The 13,734-nt window shown below is 49.6% G+C and overlaps 1 protein-coding gene across 1 annotated transcript; it reads left to right on the top strand.

The window, feature by feature from the left end:
• The first annotated feature begins 7,010 nt into the window (after positions 1–7,010).
• Positions 7,011–12,920, top strand: LOC136748369 (potassium voltage-gated channel subfamily S member 1). Its single transcript, XM_066702057.1, has 2 exons — positions 7,011–8,027; positions 9,089–12,920. The coding sequence occupies exons 1-2, from the start codon at positions 7,062–7,064 to the stop codon at positions 9,611–9,613; spliced, it is 1,491 nt and encodes a 496-aa protein (XP_066558154.1). The 5' UTR covers positions 7,011–7,061; the 3' UTR covers positions 9,614–12,920.
• Positions 12,921–13,734: the final 814 nt, after the last annotated feature.

Consider the following 13,734-nt stretch of genomic DNA (forward strand, 5'->3'; position numbering starts at 1 on the left):
GGCCATCCCCCAGGGGTAGAGCACAGCAAAACACAGCAAACGACCCGAGCAGAGATCAGTGGAGAAGAGCAGCACCCAGGTACAGCACAGCGCACGGCCATCCCCCAGGGGTAGAGCACAGCAAAACACAGCAAACGACCCGAGCAGAGATCAGTGGAGAAGAGCAGCACCCAGGTACAGCACAGCGCACGGCCATCCCCCAGGGGTAGAGCACAGCAAAACACAGCAAACGACCCGAGCAGAGATCAGTGGAGAAGAGCAGCACCCAGGTACAGCACAGCGCACGGCCATCCCCCAGGGGTAGAGCACAGCAAAACACAGCAAACGACCCGAGCAGAGATCAGTGGAGAAGAGCAGCACTCAGGTACAGCACAGCGCATGGCCATCCCCCAGGGGTAGAGCACAGCAAAACACAGCAAACGACCCGAGCAGAGATCAGTGGAGAAGAGCAGCACCCAGGTACAGCACAGCGCACGGCCATCCCCCAGGGGTAGAGCACAGCAAAACACAGCAAACGACCCGAGCAGAGATCAGTGGAGAAGAGCAGCACCCAGGTACAGCACAGCGCACGGCCATCCCCCAGGGGTAGAGCACAGCAAAACACAGCAAACGACCCGAGCAGAGATCAGTGGAGAAGAGCAGCACCCAGGTACAGCACAGCGCACGGCCATCCCCCAGGGGTAGAGCACAGCAAAACACAGCAAACGACCCGAGCAGAGATCAGTGGAGAAGAGCAGCACCCAGGTACAGCACAGCGCACGGCCATCCCCCAGGGGTAGAGCACAGCAAAACACAGCAAACGACCCGAGCAGAGATCAGTGGAGAAGAGCAGCACCCAGGTACAGCACAGCGCACGGCCATCCCCCAGGGGTAGAGCACAGCAAAACACAGCAAACGACCCGAGCAGAGATCAGTGGAGAAGAGCAGCACCCAGGTACAGCACAGCGCACGGCCATCCCCCAGGGGTAGAGCACAGCAAAACACAGCAAACGACCCGAGCAGAGATCAGTGGAGAAGAGCAGCACCCAGGTACAGCACAGCGCACGGCCATCCCCCAGGGGTAGAGCACAGCAAAACACAGCAAACGACCCGAGCAGAGATCAGTGGAGAAGAGCAGCACCCAGGTACAGCACAGCGCACGGCCATCCCCCAGGGGTAGAGCACAGCAAAACACAGCAAACGACCCGAGCAGAGATCAGTGGAGAAGAGCAGCACCCAGGTACAGCACAGCGCACGGCCATCCCCCAGGGGTAGAGCACAGCAAAACACAGCAAACGACCCGAGCAGAGATCAGTGGAGAAGAGCAGCACCCAGGTACAGCACAGCGCACGGCCATCCCCCAGGGGTAGAGCACAGCAAAACACAGCAAACGACCCGAGCAGAGATCAGTGGAGAAGAGCAGCACCCAGGTACAGCACAGCGCACGGCCATCCCCCAGGGGTAGAGCACAGCAAAACACAGCAAACGACCCGAGCAGAGATCAGTGGAGAAGAGCAGCACCCAGGTACAGCACAGCGCACGGCCATCCCCCAGGGGTAGAGCACAGCAAAACACAGCAAACGACCCGAGCAGAGATCAGTGGAGAAGAGCAGCACCCAGGTACAGCACAGCGCACGGCCATCCCCCAGGGGTAGAGCACAGCAAAACACAGCAAACGACCCGAGCAGAGATCAGTGGAGAAGAGCAGCACCCAGGTACAGCACAGCGCACGGCCATCCCCCAGGGGTAGAGCACAGCAAAACACAGCAAACGACCCGAGCAGAGATCAGTGGAGAAGAGCAGCACCCAGGTACAGCACAGCGCACGGCCATCCCCCAGGGGTAGAGCACAGCAAAACACAGCAAACGACCCGAGCAGAGATCAGTGGAGAAGAGCAGCACCCAGGTACAGCACAGCGCACGGCCATCCCCCAGGGGTAGAGCACAGCAAAACACAGCAAACGACCCGAGCAGAGATCAGTGGAGAAGAGCAGCACCCAGGTACAGCACAGCGCACGGCCATCCCCCAGGGGTAGAGCACAGCAAAACACAGCAAACGACCCGAGCAGAGATCAGTGGAGAAGAGCAGCACCCAGGTACAGCACAGCGCACGGCCATCCCCCAGGGGTAGAGCACAGCAAAACACAGCAAACGACCCGAGCAGAGATCAGTGGAGAAGAGCAGCACCCAGGTACAGCACAGCGCACGGCCATCCCCCAGGGGTAGAGCACAGCAGAGCACAGTCCTGCACTTTTAAACAACAACAACAACTATAATAACAATAATAATAATAATAATAATAATAATAATAATAATAATAATAAACCATCATAATGCAAGGATTACCTTATGGAATCTTTTATTTTATGAGTTAGCTCATTTCATTTTTCATTCTATTTTGCCTGTGATTTGTATATAATTATATTGTATTAAGCAATATATTAATTGGCGTTGTTTATTACATGTTTTAAATTATCTGCACATTAGCACAGTAACCTCTTCGAGGGAAAGCGTTGGAGCGCATAGTAGAGCCGGTATAAAGGGATACAGCTTTAAATCCAAATGATGGACAATGAGACCTAAACACATTATACTTATTTCCCTCATTAACATACAAATCAATTTATAACTTTTTTGAAATGCGATTTTCTGGATTTGTTTGTTGTTATTCTGTCTCTCACTGTTAAAATACACCTACCATTAAACTTATAGACTGATCATTTCTTTGTCAGTGGGCAAACATACAAAATCAGCAGGGGATCAAATACTTTTTTCCCTCACTGTATATAAGTCTACCCTATACTTATGATGCTTACTTTGGTAAATATCTGTCCCTTTTGTGAATTAATCTTCAAAGACACACACACACACTATCATGTGTTGCGGTTTGTATTGACCATTAAAGTTGTCTTTAATGGTATTGGGGATGAATATAGAATGTACTAATTAATTGCAGGTTTAATTGGTTGTAAATTATATTCCTTCTATGTCTACCCTTGCCAGCTGTAAACGCTAAATAAAAGCGCTGGAATTACGTTACCAAATAAAGTTTCTGATGCGTTAATTCGTCAAATGACTGAAGATGTTTTTGATAAGGCGGCATAACTGGGCTGCTGGCCTTGGATGCGGGGGCAGCAAATAAAGAAGTTAGAGAAAAATATTGATTATAGCGCGGCCAGTTTGCAGAGAGACAAAGTGGAATCCAAAGGAAGATCAAATGTCAAAGGTAAAAATTATAATTTAAAAAGCATACTCAGAAATAGCCTATTCAATGACACTCATATAACAGTATGCATTACCTCATTATATATTTCTTAGCAGATGCCCTTATCCAAAGCATATTACAATTGTCCCCCAACTGGGATTGATCCCATGACCCCCAGGAGTCCAGAGCCCTAAGCACTACTGCACACTGCTGCAGTTGTGGCCCTGAATCACTGCAATGTCCAAGTAGCAGACAACCACATGCAATATGGTGACATTAAGGCCACAGATGGTCCTCACACTGTCACATGACAAGGATCGTTGCCTTTAAGAGTTAATAAGCCACCAATTGTAACTTACTGTGTATACAGTACAGTATCTTCAACAGATAGAATTGATCACATTTAAAACTGAATTATTTTATTAAGCTTACTTCTATTATTATGTTTTATGGGGATCATAATTAGTCTACTCTTCGTTGGTTCAAACTAAAGAGAAACAATGTGGAGAAAAATGCATTGCATCTCACACATGTCACACACACACACAGCTGACCTTGTCAGGCTAGACGCTGGTGTTCTTCACTGTCTGCTGGTCAGTCTGAATACCAGCTGTTCTCCGAGCTTCATTCCCAGGTTCCCTACAGGCAGCAGGTGCAATCACACTGCAGGTAGTTTGGTAGTGGTGCTCCGACCCACTGTGGCTCCAACACACCTGTAACTACCATTAGTTTTGTCTTTCAGGTCAGCATAGGACTAATACAAAAGATAAAAATGCAAAAAAAACTATAGGCTACTGTACTGGGGTTGTGAGTTCAGTCCCAGGTGGGGGCGGATGCTGCTGTTGTACCCTTGAGCCAGGTACTTTGCCTAGAGTGCTCCAGTAAAAACCCAGCTGGATGTAAAAATAATGCACTATATTGGAAGTTGCCCTGGATAAGGCTGTCTGCTGAGGAATATAATACATCTCAATTAGATTTGTGGGAGGTGGGGTGGCAGGCTCATACATGTGTAATTCTCCCATTTCCTGAGCAGTAATGCTGTATTAAAAGGTTGCTTTGATCAAAGTGAGTTCGATGTAATCAAATGGAGGGAGGGAGTTGCTCTCCTCAGGGCTGCCAGGGGAAGGCTGATCCTGGAGAGAGATGCAGGTCTGCCCAGCATGAGTGAGTGCAGTGGGAGAGACAGAGGGCTGTGGTGCTTAATGGGATATCAGGTGTCTAGGGCTATGCACACTCTGGCACCCCAAGCAAGTCCCATTAATATGTGATTCCCCCGGCTCAAAGCTAAAGGTCAGTGCAATTTGGACTGGCTCAACAGATTTAACCCAGCTTACTGAGTGCAGAGGGCCACAGTGTCAAGTGCAGTGGGTTGTTTAACGTGGTGGCAGAGAACTGGAGGATAAGCATTTTTTTGTTCTTTTTGGATGATTTAGTTATGCTTCAATCATAAATATTTCAAATAGGTAGTCTGAAAAAATATGCCAAAAAATGTTATTTAATTTAGCTCTGTATTAAATTATGAAGCACCTTAAACACATTGACCGCCTCCTCCCTTCCCTTCCTCCCAGTTCACCAACAGATTGAAGCTGTTGGCTGCCCGTTTCCCAGACAGTGATCTGAATCACTATTTCTGTGATGCAGTCCTGGTTGACTGCAGCGCTATGTGATGTTCACTGGATGTTTGTGTTTGTGAGCTGCAGTTGTTGTTTACTAGGCACTCCAAGCATTTAATACTGTCTATTTTAAGGTCCACCTGTTGCAATAACTCAAACTCCCATCAGAAAGTCTATTGGAACTAAACACAGAAACAGAACAGAACGAGTCTCAGGATAGGCTGTGGGAAAACATCTCTCTGCCTCCGTTTCACTTTATAAAGAACGTGTTTCAGAAGAGAGCTTTTGGAAAATTCATTTGCAAGCACAAGCAGGCTCTCTTCTCTTTGTCGCCCGCCCCCTCCCCCTTACTTCTCTTCAGTTTGAGCTAAGTAGCGGGTGAAGTGCAGTCATCCGTCTCATACTTTAAAATCTACACAACCTCGCTGAAGATGCGGCACAGGAGGAAGACAGGGCCAGGAGAGCATGGCTGAAAGCAACTCTCTGAAGCGAAAACGCTCTCTGGTGCATTAATAAATGACGAGCGCTTCTATTCAGTGTTAAGTTTAACTTTGTTTCTTTATATTTTATTAATTCCATTTTATATATTTTTTTTCCTTTTATTTATTTATTTTGTACAATTACAAGATCACTATATCTGTTGAGTCAATTCTAATGGCTCCAAACCCGCCCCCATACAAACCCAAAAGCAGCAGGCACTGCACTGGAGTTTCTCTGACACTTTTCGACAGCTTGCACCAGTCTTAGCTTTTACCCTAACCCAGCCAGAGGGCACTGAGAGAAGGCAGGTTTAGATTGGTGTCCTCTGTCCTCAGACACACAGACAGAGGTATGAGAGAAGCTGTGCATTTCTTTGCTAGTTCAAAATGAGGCTGCTGCTCCTGAGATCCAGCCACAGCCGGCACTCCTGGGCCTCCCAGACTCACATCCTTCCTTGATTCAATTATCCTCACTGCAGCCTTCAGAACTCGGAGTCTTGTTACAGCAGTTTGTCCTGACTTGCACATAGCTTTGCGTTATTTTTATTCTTGTATAGCATTACAAAAAACGCCAGCGTCTCTGAGATTAAATGGTAACCTTCTGTCCTTGTAAACGGTGGCTTTTATTTCACCTTCACACGATAACGCATCCTGTTCGCATGTCCTCTCTGGGGGGTGATTATCTTGAGTTCCAGCCAGAAACATTCCCATCTTAACCCCCGCACCTTTAAGCCATGCTGAATGAACATATGTTGGGTTCATCAGATGCCTGGCTCCCTGCTTTAACACTTCCAGCTATAAATTAAAATGGCCTTGGCAATCCAATCTCTCTTTACCAAATCAATGCTCACACTTTTTGCACCCGTAACAAAAAGTGTAATGTTGATCATGCTTCAAATTAACAACCCGCATCTGTCAACTTCTGTGAAAATCATGAAGCAGCTCTGCATTCTCCGTGTGCAGGTGCTGAAGTCTGCCTGTATCCATGCATCGTTTTTGTGGTTACCAGTTGGTTAAATAAAAACAAGAAAGCTCTGGTACTTAACAATCCAGCCCCAAAGCACAGTGAGAAGCACCCTGCAGACTGGAGATCTACAGTGTGTTGTGGGTAACAATCAAACCTTGCCCTGGACCCTGAGTGATTTGCACAGTGCTACTTCATAACGACCTTGCAGGGAGCAGGGAGAACGGAGGGAAGCACCAGGATTTCTCTTTATTAAGTCTGTAGATCACAGCAAAAACCTGTTTCTTGACAACCTATGGAAACAAAACCCTCCTTTGAGAGCAGCTCAGCCTCAGAGAGACAAATCCTGTTTTTACAATCAATAGATGTTTTCTTGAGAGTTGGAGTGTGTGTGTGTGTCTCTTTCAGTATTTAAGATTAACAGAACATATTTATTTAAAAGTAATTTATGTAAGTAATTAAGTAATTTAACTCGATCTTCTATCTTCTATCTCTAGTTGTTGATCAGGAAACTCCAAGTCACCTGAGATAGAGAATAATTAAATATTCAGCAAACACGGTTATGGAAGATGGTTGCAGTCAGCAAGGGCCATTTGTGGTCATTCTATAGTTAACACAAGTGAGACTTAGTTAATAGGATAGGCTGCAGAAGTGACTCTCCCCACGTGCATTAATAAATCTAAAAATTAATTAGGGAATGAATTAATAAATGCACATAACAGAGAATGAAAATTAAAGTGTTGATGACTGTTTCCCGTTTCCCCTAGTCCCAGCTGGCGTGGCCTGAGCGGCAGGGTGTGAGCGGTGCTGGATGACACAGGGATGGTGAACGAGACGCCACTGCCCTGGGAGCCGGGGACGGAAGACACCCAGGTGCGGGTGAACGTGGGCGGGCTGAAGAGGAGCTTGTGCTGCAGCACACTGCGCCGCTTCCCCGACACACGACTGGGCCGCCTGCTGGCCTGCGACTCAGAGGAGTCCATCCTGCAGGTGTGCGACGACTATGACCAGCAGGAGGGCGAGTTCTACTTCGACCGCAACCCGGGGCTGTTCCCCTATGTGCTGCACTTCTACCAGACAGGCAAGCTGCACATCATGGAGGAGCTGTGCGTTTTCTCCTTCTGCCAGGAGATTGAGTACTGGGGCATCAACGAGTTCTTCCTGGACAGCTGTTGCAGCTACCGGTACCATGACCGCAAGCTAGAGAGCCGGCACAAGAGCTGGGACGAGGAGAGCGACGTGAGCAGCGTGGACACCTCCGTGGATGAGATCTCTGACCTCAACAAGGACATCCAGCACTTCCAGGATGTGCGGTGCGGTGGCGTGCGGAGGCGGCTGTGGCTAACGCTGGAGAACCCCGGCTACTCCATCCCCAGCAAGTTGTTCAGCTTCGTGTCCATCAGCGTGGTGCTCAGCTCCATCGCCATCATGTGCATCAACAGCATCCCCGAGTACCAGCATCTCGACGAGGAGGGCAAGCCCATCGAGGAGCCCACCATGCAGGCGCTCGAGTATTTCTGCATCTGCTGGTTCACCTTCGAGGTGCTAGCACGCCTGCTGCTGGCACCCAACACCCGCAAGTTCTTCCTGCACCCGCTCAACATGATCGACATTGTGTCAGTGCTGCCCATCTACATCACGCTGCTGTTCGACCTGGCGGCGGGTGGCGAGTCCGAGCTCGGTAACATCGGCAAGCTGGTGCAGGTGTTCCGACTGATGCGGATCTTCCGGGTCCTGAAACTGGCCCGCCACTCCACCGGGTTGCGCTCCCTCGGGGCCACGCTGAGGGTGAGGGCTGTCCGTCTGTCTGTCTCTCTCTGCATTTGTCTTTTAGTGAATTTGTTAGTGTCTCTGCTGTGTTTGTCTGTCTGTCTGTCTGTGTCGCCTTCTCTTTCCTTGCTGGCTTTATTTAATTACTATGCTCCTTCTCTTCCTTTCTTTCTGTTGTTCTTTCTCCCACCCTACCTTCCTTCCGTTTGTTTGCTCACTTCTCTTTCACAGTTTTTTCCTTCCATCCTTTTAAAATGATAATGATAATATATTATACCAATATTAACAACAAACAATCGTATTCATAAACTGTTCTGAAATTCTACCGTTGCGTCACCATTGTTCCATCCCGTTCCACTGATTAAGCAGCTCTGCTCTGCTGTGATTGACAGGTACGGGAGAAAGACTCAGTGATTGTAAGCAGTGGCTGGTAGACATTCTTCCTGCTCACAGACAGCAGACAGTGGATTCATTTGTGGCAAGAATAAACGTGACAGAATTCACACAACACAACATTCCCTTCCCCCAATTGCCTTCCAAAGGAGGCTGCATCCACAACCCCCCTCAAAAAAGCCTGACACTATGCCTGGCCTCCCTGCTGAGGAGGAAAATCCACGTCACGCCAGCACTGTCCTAGAATGCTTTCCCATTCTCTCCCGAGATGCACTGGGTGGGCTGGTTAGGCAGAGTTAAATGATTGCTGGAGAGTCTAGGTATGACCCACTTACAGAGTTAAATCACTCCAGAGGTGGCTGCTGCTAACTGGTATAAATGTAGCTGGCATGCAGAACAGACTGGAACAGGGAGCTGCGGGGACTGTAATCGCTTTCCTCTCCGTTTCTCTCTCCTTCGCTTTCATCCTACCCTTTACCGTCCTCCCACCCTGCCCACCCCTATCCCTCCCTCTTATCCTGTGCCCTTCCTCTCCTCCTCCTCCTATCCTGCTCTGTCTCCATTTCTCCTGCCAAACATTCTGTACCCTCCCTTTTCCACTCCCTCCTTCTCCCCCTGTCTCTCCCCCTCTCCTCCTGCCCTCCCTGTCCCCTTTTTTCTCCCTCTCCCTCCCCTCTCCACTGCAGCACAGTTACCGGGAGGTGGGCATCCTGCTGCTGTACCTGGCGGTGGGTGTGTCGGTGTTCTCGGGGATGGCCTACACTGCGGAGTACGAGGAGGATGTGGGGCTGGATACCATCCCGGCCTGCTGGTGGTGGGGCACTGTGAGCATGACCACGGTGGGCTATGGGGACGTGGTGCCGGTCACTGTCGCCGGCAAGCTGGCTGCCTCGGGCTGCATCCTGGGGGGCATCCTGGTGGTGGCTCTGCCCATCACCATCATCTTCAACAAGTTCTCGCACTTCTACCGCAAGCAGAAGGCGCTGGAGGCCTCCGTCCGTGACAGCAACAAGAAGAGCGCGGCCGCGGCAGAGAAAGCAGCAGACAGCTCCGAGGGGGACAGCCAGTGTCTGGGAGAGCTGGAGTCCGAGCTGGGGGAGGAGGAGGAGGGACAGGAGACGGCCTACAGCATCAGCAGCATCGAGGTGCTGCCTCCACCCTGGGAGAGGAGCAGCCCAGTGGTCAGGAGAAAGGAGCTCCCCAATCTGTAGCCTATCGCGGTGATCGCCCAGAGCCCTCCTTGGGAAGCCCAAGCAGCCCGCCTCTGGCACAGAGAACCTGCAGGCTGTGGGACACAACACCCGAGTACTCGAAACAGGGCACAACATAGCAGCCTCTTGCAGGAGCAATCCTGACTCCTGTATTGGCTCGCTAGGTCTGGGCTTGCTCCTTTTAAATCGTCCAGGCTCTGCCTCAGGGTTGGGTATGTACCTGTTGGTGCATGAGAAGTTATTGGTGTTGCTGGGCAGAAGACTTAAAGACAAACATGCAAAACCTCGAGATTTCAAATACCTTGTGAACACATCGGAGAGTTTGAGACTCCTAATGCGTGGTGTCCAAACTGCAGTGTGCACAGACTCTGCTGTAGCTCCGGGACAGAAGAATGCTTAGTATATATTCCTGGGAGTGTGCAACACAAGACAAGAAAAAATAAAAGAGGAAGACACTGGGAGCAAGTGAAGGACATTCAGACCACTGGGACTCATTTGCACCATCTTTTAAAATTTGATCACACAGAAGAAAGAAAATACATCTGACAAGCAACAGAAAAGCCTCCTTATCCCGTGTTAGGTTCTTGAGCACTTTGAGAGTCACGGGCGTCTGTGTGGTGCAGGAACAGGTGTAGCAGTTCAGAGCTCTGGCCCTGCCCAATTCCAGTGTTGTTTCCACCTAGACAGGAGCCTCTATCCCCCTGTCCTGGAGCTCAGCCACAGCCCCAGCGTTCCTTTTTAATTACATTCAATTTTTACGGGAACTGAGGGAATTTGCCCAGACACCTCAAACTGCAACCCCCCCTTTACTTTTATAATCATTCCATAAAAAAGTTCAAAGACACAAGCCAGAGATAACTCACTGTGATCTGTTTGTTTAGTATTGGGGAACAAAAAAAAACCTAATAACAGCCAGGCATGCAAAACAGATTTTAGAGCTTTGTTCCTTCACTCTAAAAGCCTTGTGTTCACCCATCGAGGACGACACGCTGTCTTCCTGCGATGATGGGAGTTAAATTTTTTATCGCTTTCGCAGCCCAAGGGCTACAGATGCTCACGAGGGGTAATTTTATGAATGCTGAAGGCTTCCTATGCACAGCAGGTCTTAAGTCACTTAGTGCTTCCATTCGCTACTGTGCTGCACTGCCAGTCTGATTGCAGACCCGCAGGCCGCCAGCGCCAAATCTGCTTCCAAGTTCTCCCCTTCTCCTTCCCTTCCTCAGCCCCACCCCCCAATCCATCCCTTGTACAATGCTGTCCCCCTCTCCTTTCCCTCCACAGCCCACTCCTTCTCTCCTGCCCAAGCATGTGAGCGCACCTCTGAGTAATTGTGGAACTCTGCTCTTATAAGGCTGCACCATCTCCTCCAACGTCTCACCATCATTGCCTCACTGTCCCATTCAAGCACATCCCAGACGTCACTTGTGACCAGTGTAAACATAGCAGCCTGAAGTGACGTGATGAAGCAAGAGCAGCTCTGGACAGGAGCACAGAGGAAATACAGGCATTGCTGCCATCTTTGCTCAGCAACAACCCACCCACTACAGTGCCTTACACATACTTGGAAAGCAGATAATTTGATCCCACTTTACAAAACTGGCCACAAATCCCTAATTAACTAATGTGTGAACGCCACACGGGGGATAGCCCTTGAATATCTGCATGTACCCCGTCTGTAACACGAACCCCTACCCCTGACCCTCCACCCTCCACCCTGCACCATAACTGTTACACATGTGATCACTATCAGAGCTCAGATGAAGTGTTGGAGGTATTTGTGTGTTATTCCTGCAGAGCCCATACATTCAATCATCAGGAATTTGAAGCCATTATTGTGAAGCCTGGCCAACAGTTTGTCACATGAGTAAAACTAGGTTGCACCACTCCCTGCTGTAGTTAATGGAGCCCTTACTCTACAGTAGCTCATCTTACCAGCCTGCTAGTGCAGCATCGTGAGCAGCAGATGGATGCGATTCCCTCCCCCGGAGCCTCCCCCTGCTGTAATGCAGTATTGTAAAGCACACACTCTTTCTTCGGTGCTGCTGTTCATTTGCTTTTGTCTCACGGAGTGAATCAAAGCACCCGTACACCACTGGAGCAGAACAAACGGTAGCGTGCTCGAAGGGGAGGTCATCAGGGTTAAGGGGCTTCAGGAGTGTGTGGGATTTGATAAGTTTGTTTTTAATAAGATCCTGAGTATGCTATACCCCTCAGTCACACTGAGAGAGAGTGTGTAATGTCTCACTGCATAGGACTGTATTAGGCTTCAAGGCCTTCAGACTGTGACAGTGCTGGGCATCAGTGTGGACACTGCGGGGGCCGGTGGTGAGTAAGGGAGCTCCAGTCAGGGCTGCCGGTGTGACACGGCACAGGGGAGAGTGCCTGGGAGAAACTGTGCGCACTGCTCTCGGAGCTCCCTGCCCACTAATTGAATGAAATCACTTCTCCTCCGCTCCTCTAATGAGACCGACTGGAGACGGGAGGAATTCCCACAGCTGGCACCATGGCACAGCTCCTGCCAGCCAAACTCGGAATCCCACTCCTCGGGGGGGGTCGGGCGGGACACAGCTGGAGCCTTCACCCACATTCCACTCCCTGATCATGAAGACTGTATGGAAAGGATGACTGTAATACTCAGTTCTGGACACCTTTTGTTTTAAATCAAAATAGACTACAGAGCTGGTGTGACATGAGAGGCTGTGCAGAGCCTTATCTCCGCATCGCCATGGAGCGAACTTAAACCTGGCAGAGCCTCCAAGGGCCGTTTAACAGACATCGAGCCCTCTGTCTCTCCAATAAGCAGGGAGCACGAGCAGCTCTAACTGAGAGCCATGATCTGCCTCTGCCTGCTCCTGTACAGTGCACTTGTGAATTAAGTCTCCCCCAAGAACAACTGGGACAGGACACTACCCCTTCCACCCCCTCACCCTCACACCGAAGCCCACCCTGAACCCTCTCCCCACGCAACACAGCTTCCAGCCTTCTGTTCCTGCGCTTTAAAAGCTTGTCAAGTCTTCCAGCTACTCCCCCTGACAGAGCTCTGTGGAGAGGGGAGCCCCGCCACCCCCGCATGGTCAACACGCAGACGGTGTTTTCATTCATTTATTGCATTTTCAAAATTAGCCAGGGGGAGGTCTTCAGTGCTTCTTTCTGGAAAACATACCACGAACCAAAGAGTCTCGGGGAGCCGCAGACAGGTGACATTTACAGCAGAGCGATGACTGTAAACCTGTACAGATAATCACGATAATGAAAGGACAGCCCAGGCACAGGCTTATTTATGGGATGCTGTGAGGTGGTAGTGGGGGGGTGGGGGGGGACTGGATTCATACTTCAGTTCCCTTATTGGAGAAGGGAATGCCTCAGCTCCAACACATCACCCCCCGTCTCTGCTCACAGGGACCGCCCTGCTCCGCTCCGAAATAAAACCAAAAAGCCCTCCTTGCCAAGGGATAGAGGACAACATACAAAGCTTTCACATCCCCAGCGGAGAGCCAGCCCGACACGAGTTACGATCAGTGTGTCAGCCACATATTTCTTCTCTGGTGGAGCATCTCAGTTCTTTAAATGTTACTATTATGTAGACAGCAAGTAGAATTATTAAGGAGTTGCATATTTTGACCCCATCCCCCATCGATGATTGCAGCACTTTGCTCAATCATTGCAGAGATGAAGCTGCTTTGATTGACAGCATCTTCACACACAATACAGACCAGGGCGCTGAGCCAGGGGGGGGCAGCCCTTACACTGTAAAGCACTGTACGTCATTTAGGTTGTAAAAGAGGCATGTCATAAGCAGGTATCCTTGGGCATGATATATTTTATTCAATAAAGACTACATTAAAACAAGTGTTGTTTCCTTTCATTTCTACAGGTGCAAATAATTAATTCAATACAATAAAAATAGCAAGGAGCCCGGGCTCTGACCGCTGCACTGCAGGGCAATGGGCCTCCTCTGCAGTAAGGCTGGGAGTCCCACAGAAAGACTCACAAACACAAAGACACACATAGAATGAAAGTACTGGGAAGTACAAGAGGCACTAACTCATTGCAGTGACAATTAAAGGAGTCTGAAATCCTTTACTTTGCTCATTGCCACTGGCCTCTTCTCTGCCTCTCTC

The sequence above is a fragment of the Amia ocellicauda genome, chromosome 4, assembly GCF_036373705.1.
Source record: "Amia ocellicauda isolate fAmiCal2 chromosome 4, fAmiCal2.hap1, whole genome shotgun sequence".
In the NCBI taxonomy this organism is placed as follows: domain Eukaryota; kingdom Metazoa; phylum Chordata; class Actinopteri; order Amiiformes; family Amiidae; genus Amia; species Amia ocellicauda.